The sequence below is a fragment of the Argentina silus genome (genome assembly GCF_951799395.1).
Source record: "Argentina silus genome assembly, chromosome: 15".
Taxonomy (NCBI): Eukaryota; Metazoa; Chordata; class Actinopteri; order Argentiniformes; family Argentinidae; genus Argentina; species Argentina silus.
Window position 1 is genome coordinate 12,250,127 of NC_139669.1, and position 22,526 is coordinate 12,272,652.

At 45.4% G+C, this 22,526-nt stretch overlaps 2 protein-coding genes across 4 annotated transcripts; both read right to left on the minus strand.

Annotated features, from left to right (window-relative positions):
• Positions 1-1,938: 1,938 nt before the first annotated feature.
• On the minus strand, positions 1,939-17,353 carry LOC310816341 (E3 ubiquitin-protein ligase RNF38-like). Of its 3 annotated transcripts, none has more exons than XM_083686489.1 (13): positions 17,217-17,350; positions 15,963-16,235; positions 10,930-10,985; positions 10,598-10,779; positions 9,725-10,133; positions 9,352-9,492; positions 9,029-9,217; positions 8,512-8,673; positions 4,099-4,202; positions 3,460-3,541; positions 3,190-3,311; positions 3,004-3,103; positions 1,939-2,785 (listed from the first exon to the last, which is right to left on the minus strand). In XM_083686489.1, the coding sequence occupies exons 2-13, from the start codon at positions 16,231-16,233 to the stop codon at positions 2,723-2,725; spliced, it is 1,881 nt and encodes a 626-aa protein (XP_083542615.1). In that variant the 5' UTR covers positions 16,234-16,235; positions 17,217-17,350; the 3' UTR covers positions 1,939-2,722. The 3 variants fall into 3 exon arrangements, with proteins under 3 accessions (XP_083542615.1, XP_083542614.1, XP_083542616.1); XM_083686488.1 differs by having other exon boundaries at positions 15,963-16,367; XM_083686490.1 differs by having other exon boundaries at positions 10,930-10,982; positions 15,963-17,353.
• Positions 17,354-18,380: 1,027 nt separating this feature from the next.
• Positions 18,381-22,021, minus strand: LOC310816343 (uncharacterized protein). The gene is made up of 9 exons (XM_083686492.1): positions 21,958-22,021; positions 21,053-21,498; positions 20,704-20,838; positions 20,501-20,568; positions 20,242-20,412; positions 20,037-20,072; positions 19,845-19,949; positions 19,484-19,601; positions 18,381-19,354 (listed from the first exon to the last, which is right to left on the minus strand). Exons 2-9 carry the CDS (start codon positions 21,465-21,467, stop codon positions 18,867-18,869), a joined length of 1,536 nt encoding a protein of 511 aa, XP_083542618.1. The 5' UTR covers positions 21,468-21,498; positions 21,958-22,021; the 3' UTR covers positions 18,381-18,866.
• Between the last annotated feature and the right edge of the window lie 505 nt (positions 22,022-22,526).

Genomic DNA, 22,526 nt, shown 5'->3' on the forward strand with positions numbered 1-22,526 from the left:
GAGTAAAGTTTTTTATATCTCCAATAAAGTAGGAGAAACCCTGCGCGCTGACCAGGCTAAAATTGCTGGAGCATAGACCTGGTGAAGTCAATGGAATAAAAAGATGGACCGCACTCACTGTTGTTGTTAAATGAAAATGTTTATTATCCCTACGTCAGGATATCCTCCACACGCACACACACACACACACACACACACACACACACACACACACACACACACCTAACCTACCCAGACCTGAAACTACACAAAAACATAGTGTGTGCGTGCATTAGGGAGAAAGGGATGAGGGTGGAAGGGAAGAAAGGAGAAAAGGAGGGAATGATTCCTTGGGTAATGTGAGGTCATTCCTTTCATGCGTCCTCAGATAAGCTTTCCTTTCCCCTACAGCCAATCTTTGAGCTCCCTGAGGACATGCCACCAATAAGGGAACAGCTAGAGGACAGCCAATCAGCCAAACATTCCAGGACCCCAGTGGGATCCCTAATGAGAAGCACCAAGTGAAGTGAAATGTTGTTTTTCAATATTTCCCCCCCATGTGAAAAACAGAGATAAAGTATTTGCAACAGGGCATGACTTTGAATGACAAACTTTTGAGGTTCCACTTTGTTCTGCTTGCATGCACGTACACACACACACACACACACACACACACTCACACACTCTCTATCTGTGTACAAACGGGGTTAAGGACGGGAAGGGAGGACTCTGCTTGACTCATCATGATTGGACCACAAGGCCTCTGAATCAATTAAACATGAATTCCCAAAAATCACGCACAGTGTCTCTATGGTGTATCTGTCTCAGCAATAGAAGGCTCCTGCTCCAATGCACCAGTGTGGCGTGAAAGGACAATATGTAAAACAGATCTCATCCTCTCTCTATGCATCAGGTCACAAGGCTGAGAGCAACAGCCTCGGATAAACAGCTGTCCCTACCGTCTCCCTTCCTCTGCCTCACTCCCATTCTGTTTCTCGAGTCCTGTATTTCTCTCTCTCTCTCTTTCTCATGTGATTCTGTTTCATTAAAGTCAAGAAATTGAGACTTTTAAAGAGGGAGGGAGAAGAGGGAAGAGAGAAAAAGAGAAAGGAGAGATATCAAGAGGAGATGGAAAAAGGGGGGAAGAGAGGTAGGCTAGAGTAGAGGGCCAGCCAGGCGTGAGTCATCTCTATGACGCAGGTCAGAAAAGACAGTATAGCCAAACTCACCGTAAACGTCAACACATCACAATCCCAGCACCGGCGACAACACACGGTGCTAGGTAACAAGCGTGTACTGTGCCCAGACACGCGTGCTCGCTCCATCTGGGGTCACATGTCAGCAGAAGTGGGTCATTGGCCAGGTTGACACAGGTGAGTGGCCCAGCCAGCATAGTAAGGCATTCAGTAGAAACATGCTTCTCAAAAACAATGTCAGCCACACATCCTGTCGTATGTCCAAGTGCTAAGTTCTAGCACCCAGTTGGTCTCAAGATAATCTTTACCTTCTCCTTTTAGGCACTCCTTAATGCCGCTCCCTAGATCACAAAAAAGATGGATGGGTTTACACTGCACGCTTTATGGCTGAGCAGAGCACATCCATATAGATTACACACATCCAATTCATTCAGATCAGGAAGGGGCCATCTAAAAGTGTCTAGGGGAGGAGAAGGCAAGGAAAGGAAGTGTGAATACATTAGAGAGAGCTCAACATCGCTGAATGCCACCCTGCCACTGGGAGAGGGCGCCATCTGATGGCAGCTTGCAGTTATTACAATTCAAGATTAAACCAAAAGCACAATGACAAAAGCATAGACATCCGAAATAACAGTGTGTATCATATCTTTATTAATGAACCATCACCTCGAGTCTAACACATCCAGAACAGAGAAATCCAGCACAAGTTCAGTCAACTTTATCACTTGTAATCATAATTCATTAAAAAAAACTGTACAAAATGTGATTTTTAAAAAGTTCATATCAAGCCTTTTTATTTGGTATACAGTACAGATATTCATATATCTATAATACAGCATATATTTAACACATGTGCCACTGCAAAGTCACAGACAAACTGATCATCTTTAATAGGAACAAACAAAAAGAAGATTAAAATATGCGAGAAGCTTCAGAGGAGTACAGTGAAGCTTGTTGGGAACAATGATCAACGGGAATGATGAGGTAACAACTGCCAGGCAGGATGATCAACTAAACCAACAGAAAGAGATCAGGCAACAGAGAGGCAGAGTGGCATGGGCCCTTACTACTGGAACTACATGGAGAGGGCCTTGTGGATACCCAAGTCTTGCACGTGTACGTGTCCGTACACACGTACACACACACACAATCATACATACTCAAATGCTTAGAGACACATTGAAATACAGTTTCTCTCACTCTCACACACACACACACACACACACACACAGCTGAGGAAGGGCCTAGCTGAAGGACATTCAGGGCAGAGGATGTGAGAGCTTGTGTGTGGGGGGGAGGAGGCAGGGGGGAACGGAGTGTGAGATGGAGGAGGGGAAAAAAAGAAGAAAGAATGATAGCGGGTTAGGGAGGGAAGAGGAGAGGAGAGGAGAGCTGGTTTAAGGACAGGTCCTCGACAGGGGGAGAGGCAGGAGAGAGGGGAAGTAAAACGAGAGAAAGCAGAGATAAAAGGGAGGAAAACAATGCTGGGGGGGGGGGGGGGGAGGGGGGCAGTGCTGAAACTACTTGGTTGACAGTCGGAGTGGCTGTCACTCTGAGTCTCGCTGGACCTCCGAGGCATCAGCCCTACAGATGGGACACGTCCTGTTAGCCTGGGGAGGTCAGGAGAGAGGGAGAAAGAGAGAGAGAGAGAGAAAAAAGGTGTCCTTTAACCAGTGGATAACCTCGTTTTCCCCTGGCACAGCGTATTTAAGCCTGGAATAACCAACTACTCAAACCTGACCTTAGTGGCAGTGAATGTACCCAGTATTAATAACAATACACTTTTCTTGCAGTGATTGGCGTTACCGATCTTTGTTACTGAACTCACCCTGAGCCACTTGTCGACGCACTTCCCATGGAACTCGTGACTGCAGGGGAGAACTCGAAGCAGCTGACGAGACTCAAAGTCACTCATACACACCACACACCTGGAAGACAACAACATCGACACCACGTCAACCGTTTGCTCTGGCTGGCGAGTGTCGAGAATCACGGTATCCTCACAGATGCTTACAGTAATTGTTCCGATTGGTGGTTGTTGGGGTTGAACCGGTAGGAAGGCAGCTGCTCGATGTCTCCCTTGGTCAGACCTCGGAGTTTAGCCTCCCCTAGACGCTCCGCCAGGTTCAGAAGGGCCTAAGGGAAGGGTCAAGAAACAATCAAATCATTCACATGAATCAAAAACGCAAACATATTTTTTTGGAGGGGGAAATGATTGCGTGAGAGCAGGAGAGAACTGAGGAAGGCGTACGAGGTCAACAGCGAGCGCTACGGGAGATCTGACCTCATAGTTCTCCACCTCTCCGTCATCAACGTCCAGCTCTAGACTGATGGCAGGGCCTGTGGGCTGGACTGGCAGCATTGAGCTAGGAGACAGAGAGAGAGAGAAGAGAAGAGATGAGGAGAGGGAGAGAGATAGATACACTGTGTACAGACACACAGGGACATACACACACACACACACACACACACAGGGAGGGACACACAGGGACACACACACAGGGACACACAGGGACACACATACACACACTAAATGAAATGTGATTACATGGGGAGAGCTACGTAGTCACCTTTCATTATTTTCTGTCTGTGTTGTAAGTGGGCGTAAATCCAATGACGGTGATTCAATGCTACCTGCTGTCCTGGAGTGTTCCCTCACATATTAATCAAAACAGCACCAGCGTCATAGGTCAGTAATTTATAGAAACCAGCAGATGGCGTCATGCACCTGAAAGCCATTTTACAATCTATAGATCAGAGACCATGCATTGATCCGACTGGCTGATGCCTTCCAAGCTCAGCATGTCCCCACCCTAGTTGACCACATTGTGCCCCCTCACTCTGTCGCAAATGCGACGGACGGGAAAAGAAAGCATGTGCATTCTCTCGGAATCATTGGCCTGGAAGGTTCTGAGTTACTTACAGGAAGTAAGGCAGGAAACTGGGGTGGTAAGGCGAGGGTGGCAGTGGCTGCTGGGAGCGGTAGCGTCGCCCCGGGATACGGCGAGGCATAAAGTTGGGATAGGACTGAAACACACAGAGAGATGGAGAGTCACGTCAGGCTCGTGACGTGATATAAACGGCATATAAAATGCAATAGCCAAAAACATGGGGGACCTTACAGACATTTTAGCTGCAAGGAAGCTAAAATGGACAGCTCCTTTCAGCGCATTTCCCTACAGAATGTCACAGACCAATACAGAGAGCAGCTAGAGGAGGATATTACAAGTGAGGAGAGAAAATTGGACTTATTAGCATCAGGGAAGGAATGTGGCCCAGGCAGGCTTCCACCAGAATTCTCCAAAAAACATTTAGGGATTTCCTATCCCCTTTACTGAGAAATGTGTTTAAACACTCAATCTATTAAACACTCCCCAAAATGGTACAATTATCCACAATTACAGTATTAACCAAAAGAGAATAAGGCTCCAGATGACCCCACCTCCTACAGGCCTCTCAGTCAATTAAATCACTGATTCTAAAATATTAGCAACACGGCTCAAACCGGTTATTTTGGAGTTACTACAGTATGTTAAGATTAAGAAATGGGATCCCTAGTGGTGACATTAGATGTTGAAAAAGCATTTGATAGAATTGAGTGGCGCAATCCTTTTAAAGTCATGCAAAAAATGTGTTTTGGAGATTTATTGTATAAATAAGTATTTATTGATTGGGTCAAATTAACAGTGCTCCTCAAGCTGCCACATCTATAAATGGTACATCATCCTCCCTTTCTAAAAACACAAGGCACAACACAGGGGTCTCCTTTCTCTCCACTGCTTTCTATGATTATGGAACCCTTGGAAGAAGGTATCAGATCAATTCCACTGATTACTGGTATACAGACTAAATATAGATATATGAAATACAAGATTTCTTTATATGCTTATGTTATTTTATTTATGAGTAATTCAATATCGGCTGTCCCAGCCCTTATTCAAACAATCAATTAATTCACTTTATATCTTGGGTATAAGATTAACTTGAAAACACAACCTAGGTTTCAGTACAGCATGGTGGGGAATTCTATATTTCACTGACATGCACTGAAATTAATAGAAGGCAGCCAATGCAATACAGTCCAATGCACTGTAGATTGCACTCTTTTCATGTGACGATGAAGGATCCTTTTCCTCTCATTGTTTACTGTTACGTGGTAATGTTTTGGGTACAGTCATATGCCTTTGTGACAGCATAAGGTTACAGCAGCTTTAACTGTGTTGTCTTGTCTGTGTGATTTCTCTGTGTGATATCAACCTCACTGCCACATTACCCTAATTATCCACACATCGTGGAAAGACTTTCCTGGACCTGTTCTATCAATTACTGTGTCACAAAGAAGAAACGTGGCCTGGTAAAAATGCGTAAAAAAACCTACTTTTTCAGATCATTGGATAGGCTAGTAACACCTGTGCAGCCATACAGTAATGTTCATATGTGTCTGTTTCACAAAGAATATGGATAGGCTTGAGTTCTATCATATACATATAAGTTAGTTGTGTAAACCACCAAATATACACTCACTGAATACTTAGGAACACCTGTACGCCTTCTCATGGTGGAGATGGTGTAATGGTGTGGGGAATGTTTTCTTGGCACACTTTGGGCCCCGTTAATACCAATCAATCATCGCTTGAATGCCACAGCCTATTTGAGTATTGTTGCTGACCATGTGCATCCCTTCATGGCAACAATTTACCCATCTTCAAGTAAAAGCAAAGCAAGCAAAAGTCATCGCAAAATGTTTCATGAAGATGACAATGAGTTCAGTGTTCTTCAGTGGCCTTCCCAGTCACCGGATCTGAATCCATGCCTTTGGCATGTGGTAGAACAGGAGATTCACAGCTTGAAAGTACACCTGAAAAATCTGCAGGAATTGCATGATGCAATCATGTCATAACGGACCAGAACCTCAAAGGAATGTTTCCAACATCTTGTGGAATCAATGCCACGAAGAATTGAGGCTGTTTTGAGAGCAAAGGGAGGCCCTACCCAATATTAATATAGTGTTCCTAATAAAGTGTTGAATGAGTGTATACCTGCATCAGTGTTTCTTCAGCCTTTTGTCTCAAGCAGGGGCACTGAAGCCCCCAAATCAGCATCCAGGATGGACTTTTAGGACAGATTTTCTGGTTTTAGGTGGGGCAAATGGAACACTAAATGGAACACTGACCTGCATATTCTTTCCTATGCAGTTGGACCTCAATGGGTGTGTATTATCAATTCTATTATGAATTAGGCTGTTTGAGAGAAGCTTTGAATCCTAAGCATGTTGTTTGAAGAACAGTGTTGCTCTCTCGTTTGAAAGTGGGTCGAGTGAATTTATTTGACATGGGCTACAGCCACAGAAGCCTGTTTGTGCTTTATTAAACCGATTAATTTGAGAAACCTTTTACATCCATTCTTTGGTCTTCTCTTCTATATGCATAGAATTCACAAGTTAGCTAGCAACTACCCGTCTGAAAACATAGTGAATGCATGCAGCAAAGCATCAGGGGACGGCCCGAGGCTGCCAGGCTGGAGGTGTGGACAGTGTAATGACGACCAGGGCGAGCTTTACACTCATTCAACTACCTGAATGTAGCTTCATCACTGGCATCAGAGGACATATTATGCCATTAACATGAGATGTACTATTGATGTGATGGCCAGACGGGACGGCGGTGAGCCCGGCCATAGCTAGCCACATTATTAGAACACGCCTCCTGTCCTGTTTTGATTGGAGGAGGAGAGCCCCTCCTGTCTGGCGGAGGAGCCCGATACGGCAAATGATCTCCAGTTACACACTACCATGGATAGCAAGCTAGATTTCTGGTTTACCGGGCATAAATGAACGGTAGGGCAGACATCATTATCCAAGCAAAGGCACCCCTTTCAGCAATGTCATTATGATGATCTGCCTAGTTCTTATTTTAACTTGTTTTCAAATGTTTTTCCAGATACCCCCGCCCTCTAATTGCAATTTGTGGCGTCACTTCTGAAGATATGACTACAAACACCAGACAGTATTCAATCAGAAGAAGGCTGTCCCCACCCTCACAGCTAATAAAGACATTATGTCTACTCTTATGACAGACAATATTAAATGTACACAAAATTGTGTTCTGGACAACTTTTACAGGACATCCTTTAGTGAGTTTGTGGATGAGATGACCAGATTGCCCCAATTAGATTTAACTCCTGCATATAACTTCTAGTCATGGTTATACAATTATCTAGACACCCCTTCTCTCCTCCTCCCTCCCTCGTCCCCTTCTTTTCTCCTTATTATTTTATTTATTTGCCATCTCTATATGCTATTGTTTCTATTTGTTGTTATCACTTAAGGTCTTAAATTGACAGAGTGACAAGATAATCTGTGTGAGTAAGCTTTGAAAGTCGTTCCAAGTACTCAGGGGATAGAAACTAAAGGCTGGTATACCTAGTTCAGACGTGACTTTGAAGGTTAGTTAAGCTTAGGACCGAGTTTGGTACTCTGGAGAGCGTGACTGCCATAAAACAATGCGAGATAAAAACAGGAGTTTTAAAATAACTGCTTTACATTGTTTTTTATTTATATGATAAGCCCTTCATGAACTCAAAGACTCCCAACCCACAGACTGATATAAAAGACAATGGTGGGTGCGGAAACTATCTCCAGAGATGAACCACAGAGTAGAGTAGATAAAGAGTCTAACGGTTTGAGAACTGAGGCTGCCGTGTAAATTGCCATGTAAATTGCCATGTAAATTGTGTCATCATTATCAAGGACAGGGAGGAGCGTCTCCTGGACAATCCTCCTCCTATTATCTAAAGTGAAGCGGGACTTAATTCATTTTTGTCCTCTCGACCATCAATAAGCAATTTTTTTTTATAGAATCAACCTTGGTCAAGAATTGCCTCCTGAACTGAGAGGGCACAGAAGTAGACAACAGCATCAGCATAAAGACGACATTTACAATTGTTCAAGGACAAAAACATTATTTACGTAAATGGTAAACAACAGTGGACCGAGAATCTAACTTTGCATAACACAGTTATTAACATTGAGAAAACTAGACTAAACTCAATCTACTAAAACACATCTTATCCTGCAGGTCATTTTGAAACCATTACAGATGGAATGATCCAAACCAATGTGAAAAGCCTTAGAGAGGTAAATATAGACAGCAGCACAATGCTAGTTCTTATCCAGAGAAATCACAATGTTATATATAACTAGGGAAGCAGCAGAGAGTTTATGATCAATAAACGTAGACTTGACTTGAGATGGTCCAGACCTAAACACCCTGAAGAAAGAAAGAAGGAAATATGTGGGTTCAGGGCTATCCCTCAAGATGACCAGAGAGACACTCACCACTCCAAAGAACTCCTGGGGGAGAGGATCATGGGAGAGGAAGTGGAGCTGTGTGGAGTGGGGGGGGAGGGCGTGGTGGGCTGCAGGGGGGTAGTGAAGACCCGCCCCCAAGGACAGGTGCTCCCCCAAGAGCTCCACATCATTCTCTATCCTCTGCAACGGCTATGAGAGATATACAGAGAGAGATATACAGAGATACACAGAGAGAGCGAGAGAGAGAGAGAGAAGTCAATTATTACAGCCTACATACAACAGCTGAGTGGGCTTCTGAGTCTTCGTAATGAGGTTGTATGATCGCAAATTGAATGCCAACAAGGGAAGCCAAGTTTGAATGATTAATTCAAGGCTAAGTTCTTGTCAATGTTATTAGCGAACCACCATGCAGCTATGAAGCTCAAGTATCTCTAGTCCCACACATGGACTAAAGGTTAGCGTCAGCGTTGGCTGTCTGGAGCTAACCTAGCTTGCTAGGCAACAGAAATATACTTCAACCTCCCAATGCGTTTGTGCCACTCACCGATCGTGCCTGCTGTGTTGGATAGGGCCCAAACTGTCCGGGCTGGGGTAGGTGGGCGGGGTGGTGGGAGAGGTGAGGAGGGGGGTGGGGGAGATGGGGAGGGGGCAGGAGGAAGGTGGGGTCACTGGAGAGCAGAGAGGGGAAGGGGTAGGGCATTGGCAAGTGCTGCACAGAACACGTTTGCAGAACCTGAGAAATACAAAGAGATCAATCAATCAATTAGATCATCATCAATTAGAGATATTATGCATTAATTCAGAGATAAGTCCTTTCAGGCGAGGCGAGGAAAGTGTGTCTGTCTGTCCCCGAGTGGTTGAACTCACAGGTGGAGGGACGCTGCAGACCGGGTAGTGCTGGCCACTGAAGACTACTGAGCAGGCTGGGAGCTGCTGGGGGGCAGAGCGAGGGGGCAGGCCAGGAGTACCCCCTGTAGGAGAGACCTGGTACGACACAGGAGCAGAGCCCTGGGGGACATAGGTGAAAGTTCATCACACAACCAAGACCACCTAATGCACTAATCAGGGTTTACATCAATTCAAATTTAAACTCCGGTCAGTGAAGGAGATTCATTGAAACTCGCCATTTATTTTCAAATGAGGCAGTTCTTGAATTGGAGGGAATTCCCTTTTTCCAGTAGAAAGCCACACTGCTCCAGACATAAGAGAGAAAATAAAGCAAAAAAATTCTTCAACTGACCTGATCATGGAGGTCCAGCACCATACTGCTCTGCTGTTGAGTTGGGTGGGGATGGGGATGATGGTGGGGATGCTGGTGCTGGGGGTGGGCGGCGGGGTGCAGCAGCCTGGGGGACAGGTTGGGGGGGTGGAGGGGGCGAGGGGACAGGTTGGGGGGGTGGTAGGGGCGCTCCTCTGCTCCCCGGGGGAGCTGCTGGCTGTAGGGGTAACTCTGTGGAGGGACGGGGTGACGGTAGTTCTCATCCTGAGGTCCTAATGATTGACCGTGGTGCGGGTGAGGGGGATGGTGGTGATGATGATGAGGGTTGTGGTGGTGATGATGGTGGTGGTAGTGGTGATGGGGGTGAGGAGGGTGGGGGTGGTGGCGGGTGAGTCGGTCACGGCGGCCCCGCTGGCGTCTCATTGGAGGACTGGGGGAGAGAGAGAGAGAGAGAGAATAACATTTATTACATAATCATGATGCACAGTGGGAATGCGGAACAGAATGACAACATTGATGCTGATATAGCGTCATATCGTAGCAGAGAATACACATCAACACATACACTGGGGCTGTGATGGTTATGACATTTTATGACAGGCCACTCTTACAGCATAATCGCCGCGAGTTAATTTGCCAGTTTAAGCACCGTTTCTGGTAGCCTAGCAACAAAAGTAACGTTTTTTCCTCACTCCACGGGAAGCCAAGGCGGCTACAGTTTCAGGTACCCAAGAAAAATAAGTTATGTTTTTATAATTTACACTACTGCTATTGAGTACAGTTTATCTACTTGAAAAAGGCTATAAAAATTCAGTCGTTAACTGCGTAGCTCGACAGATATACGATTACCATGCCGGCCCTAATATATACACCACTGCACATACACACACACACCTGCGGCGGTTGCGAACAGGAGTGTGGCATCTCTCCGGTAGGTAGTGTGGGTGTGGCCTGCGGCTGGGGGGCAACTCCCATGGACGAATGGGAGAGGAGGGAGTAGGGGGAGGGGCGGAGCTCAGGTCTAACATGGACTGTTGGGAAAGACGCTGTCGCTTGGGGCTAGGACTGTCCTCAATCTGGAGAGAGAAGAGGGGGAGAGAGGGGAGAGGGGGGTGAGAGACAAATTAAACTAGATTACTGGTATATTTGGTTACTGCATTATTTTACACCGATACTACGGCATTGTCCTACTGATGTGCTGGTACTGGGTAGTGTTCCATACTCACCTTGTCCCTGTCATCACTGTAGACGTTGTCTGGGTGGAAGTGAAGTACTCCCCCTACTGGCCAGAGGGAAAACACAGGGTCACGCCAGGCTGTACATAACATCACAAGACTGAAGAATTCAGCCTAACAGGAATAAACAAGCAGTCACACTCCGCCCTGCCCCTCTGCGGTGTTCTGTCCGCTTTCCTCTGTCGTGACTCAAAATGTGTTTGAGCTGTGAAGGAATGGAAACATAATCATGGCTGAATAAAGTCACCAGTCCTCAGCTTGGGTCTGTGTCTAAATGGCTTTGAATGGCCCGTTTCAGACAGACACTGTTGGATGTTGCATTGATAAAGAGGGGGGTGGGGGGGGGGGGGGGCAGAGAACCACTCTACAAAACATGACACACTCATCTCTCCAATCTCTCACAGAGAAACTCTAGTCTCTGATCTCAAAGATGAAACTACTCCCTCTATTCCCCTCACTGACACACACAGACACACACCAATCCAATCTCCAATCCACAGAGATGCCCTTGAACTCTGCTGATGGAGTTCCTTTAAAAACTGTCCCCTAAAACACCACCCCCACTTCCTCCCAACCTTCTCCTCTTCCATCTCTCCCCACCCCTGCCTCATCCAACTCGCCCCCTCTATCTCCAGAATCAATGGATCCGAGAGCGCTCCTCTCCCTTTCTTGCCTTTGTGACGCTACTCCAGAGCTCTGTGAAGTCTGTGGAGACTGACAGCTCAAAAGACCACCAGCGGCTGCAGAGAACAGGTGACTGGCTGGGACTTCAGCAGAGACACACGCGTGCAGAGCTGACTGAGACACTGAGAAACAGAGCCACCATCATATAGGGAAAAATACTACGCTGGGTTCTGTTGGCCATGATACAGGGCCATAACCAGGCCCCAGTGCACAAATGGACCACCGGTTTGAGCCTGCTGCACACCAACAGGTTTCAGTATTAGGACTCCAGTCAAGCACAGTTTGTCTGCTTGAGATTAGCTCAGAGGGAGGAAACGTTGGCAAAATATTTTCAGCACCTCCAAATCCAGTCCTGACACATTCCCCTGAAAGTGATGTTTCGAGGCGTGAAATGCTGAGAGCTCTGCTCAGTGCACATGCACGCACACATGCACACTCGAAAGACACACTCACATACACAGTCGTCAAAAAAGAGGCATCTGCAGCTGCTTTGAGCAGGGAGTGGGTTCAAACAGCTGGGAGAGACAACATTTCAGTCATACACACATAAATCCCTCTTTGTAATGTCTACGTCTGAGTTGGGAGGCGTGTGTGTGTGTGTGTGTGTGTGTGTGTGTGTGTGTGTTCCTATTTGGGTTCTGGATGGCAGCAGTGCCATGACAAAAGTGCTCTATTAAAAGCTTGCATTCATTCACAGGCCTTTTTGCCGAGGGTAATCCACTCTTCTATAATGGCGCGTTTCCTCAGCCTTTCTGCTGAGGTTAGTGGGAACCACAAAAGAATACTGGGTAAACACAGATTGATGTCACTGTTGAAAACATGGACCCATCAATGTGTCAACACAAATGGTAAATTATTCTAGTTTTTGTTCCAATTCACAACCTGGGGACAACTGACAGCTTCTAAAAACTTAAAAAATATCTTCATATCGAAGTCATGACGTAAATGGATGGAGAAAAAAAAAAAGTAGTTGAGATGCTTCAAATGCTTCGCCCTATAAAGCAGGTGAAAATGTGTGTGACTAGATGCTGCAGCAACAATGATATTTCGATAATATTTGTGCATACCTCTAGCTATTTCCCAAAAAGATGCTTAACATGTGAATAACTTTCTCCCATTTGCCCATGGCAACATGTTATGCCTAATGTTTGAGTGATTAACAGATGATGCACAGTTCGGTATCATTAAAATATCCAATGTTATTATCTATTTAATAAAAAAGAGGGACAATCCCGGTTTCATGTATTTTGACATGGTAACTGAAATCCTTAACAACATAATAAAGAAATAAGACGATGATGAGATTGGTAATTAGATAATATACTTATCAACCTAATCTGTATATTTCTCAGAAGAATGTATTTTCTTCAGGATTGCTCTGTCTTTGGCCAGCTTCTCCATGAACTCCTGGCAAGGGAGGTTGAAGTTTGTCTTCACAATAAGCATGGCCTTGATGGTAGGAAGAGTGAACCTATTTCTTGCTGCTGTCCATATCTCATTCATTTGGGAGAACTCTCGACTAGTGCATTTCTTCTAGGTAAGCACATGACAACAGACGCTAATCTAGCCAGGTTAGTGTGTGGGATGTCATTCTCTTTAAAGTGGGTAACCAGCGTGCTCCATCTCTGACTAAGCGGTGTCTCAGATGTTTTCCATTCTTCAAGCGATCCCCCCTTCAGGAACCCTTGCAGGCCAGAAACCTCGTCAAACAATGCATCCTCATTGATGGTCACACTGGGGCATTTTTCCTGCCCTGCGGCTACTGCCTTCTGGATCTCTTCATGCTGAGAATGCCTTTTTAAAAGGAGACAATGTAAATATTTTAGATTATCTGTGTGCTTTCGCCATCCTTGCAGTTCACAGCCGTAGCAAAGAATGATTGGGATGTTTTGAGAAAGATCTCTTTAGACATTGCTCCATTTTCCTCTTGCTCTCTCAGACGTCCTCTGACCAAAACTGGAATGAAGTTGTCATGACGTCTTGCAGTCAATTTTGCCTCAACGTTTCTCAGAGGTGCAGCTGACTCCACAGCACAGGGGTCATGGCCTTCAAGCATCTTGATCGTGCCACTGAATACGGTCAGGTTTCCATGGACAAAGGCCAGCCAAAGTTCAGTGAGTGGATCTTCGAACATCGTTCGCAGGACAACAGGGCATTTGTCTTCAAAAAGAAAAAAGGATTTCAATGGCACATGCATTTTCAGCACTCTTTCTAGAGCAGGGAGCATGGACAGCCAGAGAACATTGCTATGTCCTAAAATGTTATGGTACTCCTGGCCAATAAATCTACTCTGACCATGAAAATATCCAAATATCTTTGTGAGCAGGTACTCAACATCAAGAGGAATCATATCCAAAGCTGTTCTGGCCGTGTTATGAATGATGTGGGCAGGACAACCGAAGGCAACCACCTCCCACTGCAGAGCATTTTTAACTTTGGTATGGACATTGACCCTCCCCAGCCTTTTCAGTCCTCCCAAGTTGGTATGTGTGTTGTCGGCAGAGAAAGCCACAACTGTTTTCCAGGTTACATTTTTGGATGACCACCAGGACCTCAGCTGCAATTTCCTCTGCTGTTTCTCCTTTCAATTCAACAAAATCAAGCAGTTTTGTTTCCACAGACGTGCTGCCATCATATATCTTACAATATCTGACTACTATTGGCAGCAGCTTTATATGTCCATGATTGTTGGACCCATCAATGGACAGGGACGCAAATTCAACCTGGTCTAGGTCCTCTGTTACCAAAATTGCCCATGGTGCTAACACGTTACTCACTATGGCGTCACATGTTTTCCTAGCACATGTAAACTTTGGCTCATAAAGCTTCTGTGTCAGTTGTGCTGTAGTGTGGTATGCAAAGACACCCTCCTGCACAGCTAAATCATATTCTATTTGGGAAGGCTCTACCTTCTTGTAGAATGTGGTGACAGAGGACACGCCAGCACGGGCGTCATAGAGGCTTTATGCTTTTTGGTCTGTTGATGTTCAACCACTGCCGTTCTTCCCCCGCTGCCAAGTGAAAAAGAGGAATTACAAAGGGTGCAGTGAACCATTCGATCGTCTTGACCTGGGCGTATAAATGGAAATTCTCTCATCATGTTGTCATTAAAATGCCATTTCCGTTTCTTGGAGAGAGCCATTGTACCTCCTCTGTCTGCTGTTCTTCACTCTCCTTGTGTCACCCTTCTTACGCTCTTAACTTTTTCTTCTCCTCCAGTCTTTCTCTTTTCCTCACTCGTCTTCCTTCTTTCTTCCTTTCCACCTCACTTTTCTACACTCTCCTTGCTTCACTCTTTTTACTCCGTTAATTTTTCCTCCTCACTCTCTTCTCCTTCCTCTCCAATCTTTAATAATAAATAGTACACTATTAGATAAAATACTTTGGTTAACTGATTCCCGTTGCTTGCCTCATTTTTGTATTTTATCTCAAAAACATTGTTTGGAATAATAAATTGGCAGGCTCTGTAACCACATCTTTACCTGTCCTCTATCCAGTCATCCCTCCTCTCCTTCCTCTCATTATGCTCATGTTATCCACGAAAATGTCTAAATATATTTTCACACTACTTATTATAATGCCAAACCATTAAAATTGTAATCTACAAATAAATACTCCCATAATTAATTGTGCATTCATTTAATATAATCATATTTTCAAAATAGCCCGTCCACTGCATGTTTACATGGCAACGTTTTTTAACCTAGCTACGATGACAAGTAGCTAGCTAACCTAGCTAGCTAACTTAGTCTCCATACCCTGGCTTGAAAAGCCGTTTGTGGCGATGTTGTGGGTTCACTTGACACTAGCTAGCTTCTGGCCAAGTTTCCCACTGCAGTTTTCACTAAAACTAGCACAAGCAAGTAGAAGAGTGATATGAAGCTGATATAGCGATCAGCCCCCTCTGTTGGCCAAAACAAGCACACCGCGATTGAGACGTCAAATCGGTAGGCTCTGGTCTTTTTTGCAACGTAAAATATTATTTCAATTTGTGGTCTGTTTTTAACGCACAGTTAAAAACGGGAACATTTCCGGGGACAGCTCCAGCCGGGCACAGGCCACCAAAAACGGGGGCTGTCCCCAGAAAACGGGGACGTCTGGTTACCTCAAATTAGGAGCATGTATGCCTCCATCTGAATGCATCTCAACAACACAACACATGAGAAAATAGATTAGAAAAAATAATTGTATCAGGATGTGGGATAACATAGGAAAGAAAGTGTTGTTCTGTACAATCACAAAGTCTGACTGTGAAAGCTATACGTCAAGCCTGTTGAACCGCTAATGGTAGAATAGGCCAGGGGTTTGATGCATCTAGAAAGCGGGCCTTTGAATCTTACCAGCGCCGGGGTGTCTGTGGGCTCCGTGAGAAGTGTGTCGTTGTGCCCCCGCGGACAGGTAGTTCCCTTGGGTATGCTGGTTCTCCGTGTAGCTGCGCGCTCCGTGCGGCACCCACCCTGGGTTGTTCTGTTGGGGGTAGTTCACCCCAATCCCTCCGCTGGCATTCATCATGTTCCCGTTGCCGATTGTGTTATTGCCGTTGCCACCGCCGTTCATGCCATAATGATAGAATCCTGACCGTGACCGCGATCGAGTCCTCGGGGGGTCCATGGCTACAGGGGGCGGTGGTAGGAGGACGTAATGGAGGTATATGGAGATTGAGGTTTAGTGGGACTCGGGAGCCTCCCTCTTGTCACACCGACTCTCCTCGTCTCCCTGCCCACCTCAGTATCTCCGTTATCGGCCTGTTTGTGAGACAATTCCTTAGCATAAACCGAGACGGAGGTAAAAATGGGAACAGCGGGCAAGGCGGCTCAATAAAGGCGCAGACCTAATGTCGTTCATGCACCACCTGCATCGGGTATTTCGTCTGTCCCTTTCTCAGTCTGGTCTGTGTTCTGTTGCACGTCAGTCAAAATACCTCTCCAAATCGTTTAATCCCTAGAGAAGTCAATGTTATCTATAGTGCAGGTATTGTTTTAACGTTAGCTAAACATTATCACAATGAAAAAAAACACCATAACGAATCTAGAACAGGTATAGCGGAAAGCTGCAGAGAGAATGAAGCTGGGTTGTACCCCCTTCGGGTTTTCTATTGTTTCATACCAGGTCCGGTATCTGAGAAGCTTTGATTTGCAGGCAAGTTTATTAGCAAAAGCTGTTTTCCAAATTACTCAAGCGAGTTAAAGTTCTACATTCAGTTGGGCAAACGGGCGAAGACCGTGTTTACACACACAGCTGACTTAAATCAATAGAACTAGCTAAGCCTGTTGTTGGCTCGTCGTATTGGTTTGCAAACCTACTAGCGAGACTTAGCTAGCTGGCTTGCGGGCTCACAACCACAGTTGACAAATGCGAAGTTGGTTGACATATCCCTTAAACAACTCCCCTTCTCATTAAATTAATTAAAAGCCCTGAAATTCAGGATATGAAATATTTAGCTTCTGCCAGCAATGTTTAGACAAAGGCAATCTGTATCGTGATAAATGGCTAACAAACAACAGGAAAGCTAAGCTAGCAAGGAAAACAAGTTAGCTACATCGTTCGCTAGCTAGCTACCGATATGACGAGATTTACGGTTTTAGCACACTGACCTCTAGATAATGTTTTAGACCTTAGAAAGGACAGCGCATTGCACGATCTTAGAAGAATGTTGCTCCTCGTACACGATTTAAATCCCCTCACATTCAGCGTTCGCTGCCGAAGCTGGCGTTTTCTGTAGATGTCAGTGGTGGGGCGCGTAAGTGGAGATCAATCAATGGGATTTTCAGATCTCTGGTCAGACTAATAAATCGAACACAGAAAACTACGATGATTCGTTCTTACATGGTAGAGGTTGTTGTCAGTGTGTGATATCCGAATACACTTAAACTCGATTAGCATACATTACATCTAATAATTAATCGAATTTCATATTTTTTCATGTAGTATAAGATCAAGTTCAAAAGCTTTATTGTCCATTTTCAGCGTAGAATAATGGGATTTCTTCTTCAGTTTCCATGGCTTCCGACACAATAAAACAACACACATCACATAAAAAATACAACATAAATATATATACATGTTTTTTTGTTTTTTTTAAAGTCCATCATTCAGATGAAGATATTTCGATGAAAATCGATCACTGAATTGATTGTCTTTGTCTTTTCAGGAAACGGGGGGGGGGGCGGGGAACCAAGCTTATTAATAATTTAGTAGGTGAGTTACGGTTTTCACGGGAAAAGGTTTTTAGGCATGTCCACCTCGAAGGACATAATTATACCGAAATGTATACTGTCCTCTCCCTCCCCCTCTTTTTCACACATAACACTGGTGTGCAGAAGCAGAACAATTTCGCATCCAAATGTGTGATACATTAAAATGGATGAGGGACAATCATAGGAAGGAAGGTGTGAATTCATGTGAAAATTGTTTCTCAGTTCGTGTGTGCGTGGGTTATTTTGGGTCTGGATGATCAGGAGTGCTATTACAAAAGCTTGTATTCATTCATAGGCTTTTTTTGTCTAGGGTAATCCACTGTTCTATAATGGCATGTTTCCTTTCGCCTAAGGCTACATACCAACACACAGAGACAGGGAATGAGTGGAACTGAGCAGATATTTCTGGGTTCAGAGTGCATTTTTGTAAATATCAGCAATTGTTGAATTAGCACTTTTCACAGTTTGTGTATTAGCATGTAGCCAAATTAGCCCGTGTCAACCATCTGTACTGTCTGAGGACTGTCTGCATTTCAATGAACTCACAACCTCATTGAAAAATGTGTTTCTGTTGTTGTATTTGATACCAGAGACCATTTTGTCTTTTTATAATGAAACATTTCTACCTTTTCTATACAAAATGTCTAAAAACAACGTATTGTTGTGGTCTTGCTTTGATGTTGTCTCATGTCAAAGAAAGATTCAGTCTATCAAGTCCAAATTAAAAAGACTTACTTTCTTACAGTCCTGTATGGAATAATATGCATGTTAATGTGACTTTCAGTATCAAAATGATTAAAACCAAGATAAGCATTGTTTAATACAGCTGTTTAAATTCTAGCTACTTAAAACTGTTGTGGAGTGACTATGTATTTCCAATGCCTATCCATTCCTATAGGATCCATAAATGGAAGGTGACCATTCAAAACATAGGCCTATTGCGATCAGAGCAGTATTGAAGGCTTGTTCCCTGGTCAAGGCCTTACACAGTCTCTCTCACAGTCTATAAAACACACAGCTAGAACCCAACACATGCACGCCCGCGACCTATCTCCTGCGGTGCCGCACCCTGTGTTTGGGAGAGAGAAAGTTCTCTTCCATGGGTCCGAGGTCATCACGGGGGTAAAGATCCCCATGCTTCAATCCTCCTCTCTTTTTCCACCTCTCCGATTCTCTGCTTTTCCTGCTCCTCTTCTCTTCGCTCCGCCTCTTCTTCTGCGGTGGAGGTGTGGGGTCCCTGTGATGGCTCCTGAAGGCATCCCTGGGATAGACCTCCAGGTCTGAGTCCTCCTGGATCCTCCCTGGTCCCCCAGCCCCCTCTCCCCTTCTGGCCTGGGCCTCTCTCCTCAGCCTCTTGACCTCCCGTCTCTCCCTGCGCTTCTCCGGCCATGTCTTCCTCCTGCCCTCCCTCCGTGCCTCATGGCTCCTCAACCTCCCCATTGCTGGGCCAGAGCGCTCCTCTTCACCGCTGCCCCCTGGTGCCTTTGAGGTCCTCTGGCGCTCTGCCAATGGCATAAATCCCACCTCCTGTAGCTCTAAAGAATCAGGCAAAACAAGGTATACAGTATTTACATAACTGTGTGTGTGTGTGTGTGTGTGTGTGTGTGTGTGTGTGTGTGTGTGTATGTATACACAACTGTATAAATGTGTGCACAGTTTGTCACCTCGGGCTCTTCTCTGTATTCTGGTGTTCTGTTTGAGAATATCCTGCTTGGTGTCATAGTGACAGACATACGGGACAGAAGGGAATGTCCCGCTTACCATCCTCCTCATAGTACACTCCTGATAGAGAGAGAGAGAGAGAGAGAGAGAGAGAGAGAAAATATGAGCGCGGGGGTGGGGGGGGAACGACGACATTTGAGCAATGAGAGAGGGTGAGAGAGTGCATCTACAATGTCCAGAAAGATTTATACATAAAGTGCTCTAAAAAAGAGAGTGACGTAGAAGAAGGGGGAGAGATGGAGTGACTAAGTGGGCTGGTCAGAACAAGGGTGAAAGGGGAACGGGGGTGTTCATTGGTCTCACATGGCCGTGGTGTCCTCTCCTGGAGCAATTGTAGCAGTGGGGGCGGCGTTTGCGTGGTTTGTGGGTGTGGTCTCCTTGAGGCTTCAGAGGAGCTTCTTCCTGAGTCTGATACAGTATTAGAGGATAAGATTAGACTGAGGGGCCCTGTTCCAATTCTTCCTTCCTTCCCCAATCCCTTAAAGAGTCACTTACTGTGAAATGGTACTGTCTCCATGTATCCGGGCAGGCCTGAGGAAATCACAGGGAACCTCATAAGAATATTCTGCAAGTACTGAACTAAGCACAGAAAAATTGCACACCACACTCATCTACACACACACCCACACACACACACACACACACACACACACACACACCCACACCCACACCAAGCCTGTGGGCATGCTGACACACTCACATCAGTGAGGTGGCCAGTCATCCCACAGCGGTGGCAGTACTGGTTCCAGACAGGGGACTCTGGGCACAGCTGGTGCCCGTGTGAAGGGAGCCCACAGCTAGGGCAGTGCCGGCCAGGACAGCCTCTCTGGACATGGCCCTGGAGTCCACACAACACACAGGTGGGCCGCTTCTGTGAACAGAGACATACCAGGGTTTATCAATAGTGTGTGTGTGTGCGTGTGTGTGTGTGTGTGTGTGTGTGTGTGTGTGTTTCTTACCCTTGGGCTGGAGCAGCTCTTGGCCAGGTGTCCTGTCTTGTTGCAGTTGTGGCAGGTAAGGGTCCGGTCTGGGGTGAAATAGCGGTTAGGGCGTGGCTGGTCGATGCCCCCCTGGGCGTAGGACAGATACAGGAAGAAACTTTAGAAGCCATTAATCTGAGATGAGGGTCTTTACACAAACTACCCTCTGACTGTTGACTCACATGGAATTACAGGGTCCTCAGATGAGTAGTCCACCCTGTTTGCTTTAGAATAATAATACAGGGAGAGTAGTACCTTGTCCTTCGCTGTTATGGCCCAATTGTGTTCAAAAGCAGCTTTTTGGTCCTGGTCCTCATCTGTGTGGGAGACATCAAGGTAAACGCGAGACCAAAGCATTCATGTAGTATAATACATTCAAACCAGTGTGTACCAACAGGTGGAGTCACTCCTGCCCAATTCTGCCCATAGAAATATAATGATTCTGCCTCTGTCTTTGCGGAACTCTGTCTCTGTCCGCAGAACTCTGTCTATGGAATTTCTCTTCATCTGTTGATCCCAGCTGATCCTTACCCTCCGTTCCAGAGTCAGACTCAGAGCAGCTGCTGCTCCAATACCCCAAGTTCAGATGGATGTTCCTGTCTCCCTCCCACTCTTCTCCTCCCAGGATCATCCACTCCTCAATGCGTTCGTCACAGTGCTCCAGGTCCTCGTCCCTCTCTGAGTGTAGGCAATGCCTGGAGGTTGGGCTGGGGCTGCTGCCCAGAGGAGATACATTCAGCAGAGGCCGGCCAGTGGAGACAGGGAAGACCAGAGTCAGGGGACAGTCCTCTACAGTAGCCAGGGGGGTTGTCCATGAGCTGTGGGTGTGCTGCTGGTTTAACAAATTAAACCCCAGCTCATCTTCTGCCTCACTGGAGCCCTCGATGTACAATCTGTCATCTTCATCACCCCTTTCCTCTCCATCATCGTCATCCTCCTCATCCATTATCAGACTCTCGGAGCAGAGGGCTTCCTTCCTGTTCATAACACGGCAACATCACACACATACAATAGCTAAACACGCACACCCTTTATGATTCTAGAATATCGAAGAATATAAGTGAGTGATCTTAAGTAAATTATAACTATCAGAAGTGTAAATTACAGCTTTTATTAGCAGACTTCCATCCAAGCTCATTACTGGTTGGCAAGCGTACTGAGACGATGTGCTGATAGCCAATTACGTGTTAAACCTAACTAAAATTAGCAATTATCTGGAATTACATTTTCTGCTTTCCATAATACAACACATTTCCTTCACATTTTCGTAAGCTAGCTGGCTTGCTAACGTTAGCTAACTTTACTTTGTCCACGTGTATCGAGCTGTTGACAGTGCAAGCAATAATGCATTGGCGATTCAACAGTCATACAAAAAATGATTAAAATGCCGAGAGGGAAGGTTTACAAATCGTGTAGTCAACATAACCAAATCATACCGTTTAATCGTAGCAAAAAGCCGGTTGAAGGAAGCTTGTTTATCGATGCTGGAGTCTGGACAGCGGTGGACTAGTGATGTTCCCGGGGTTTCCACTCATACGACCCGTAGAATTAGTTGGACAACAAAAACTTCGACTGGCCCTCGGGGTTCGTTTAGAGGTGTTCGTTGCCAAAGTCAAGTACTAATGCTACAACAAAAACACCACTTTGAAATATCAGTTATTCTAATTCAGAGTAGGCTCGCCTATACATTTCTTTGCTGGGCGGGGGGAAACACAGTTGGAAATGTTTTTTTAACACGTAAAGCAATGCATTGTTTTTACAAAGTATACTTGTAGCACATGGAAATCGTGAAGATGCAGAAGCTTTCCTTCGTTGGTTGTGACAAGATGAGAACACCCAATCGGGTCGGGGTCTGTCTGTCTAGGACCTCCTACGCTGTCCACTAAAACAGGTGCTGAAGAGCGTGAGATAACGCTCCTCTGAGCAATAGACAATCTGATCTTGCCGAAACTCTTGAACCTCAGAGCTTCTTCCTTTCAAACGTGTTTTTTTTCTAAACTCTTAC

Excerpts from the sequence above, each read along its gene's own strand:
- LOC310816341 (XM_083686489.1), bottom strand. The coding sequence starts at position 16,233 with ATGGACCCCCCGAGGACTCGATCGCGGTCACGGTCAGGATTCTATCAT. Across the intron at positions 4,203-8,511 it reads CCCAGGAGTTCTTTGGAGTG|TCCTATCCCAACTTTATGCC; the intron begins GTGAGTGTCTCT and ends TGTGTGTTTCAG. Across the intron at positions 2,786-3,003 it reads GCGTCGACAAGTGGCTCAGG|GCTAACAGGACGTGTCCCAT; the intron begins GTGAGTTCAGTA and ends TGACCTCCCCAG.
- LOC310816343 (XM_083686492.1), bottom strand. The coding sequence starts at position 21,467 with ATGGATGAGGAGGATGACGATGATGGAGAGGAAAGGGGTGATGAAGAT. Across the intron at positions 20,073-20,241 it reads TGACTGGCCACCTCACTGAT|GCCTGCCCGGATACATGGAG; the intron begins GTGAGTGTGTCA and ends TGATTTCCTCAG. Across the intron at positions 19,355-19,483 it reads AATACAGAGAAGAGCCCGAG|AGCTACAGGAGGTGGGATTT; the intron begins GTGACAAACTGT and ends CTGATTCTTTAG.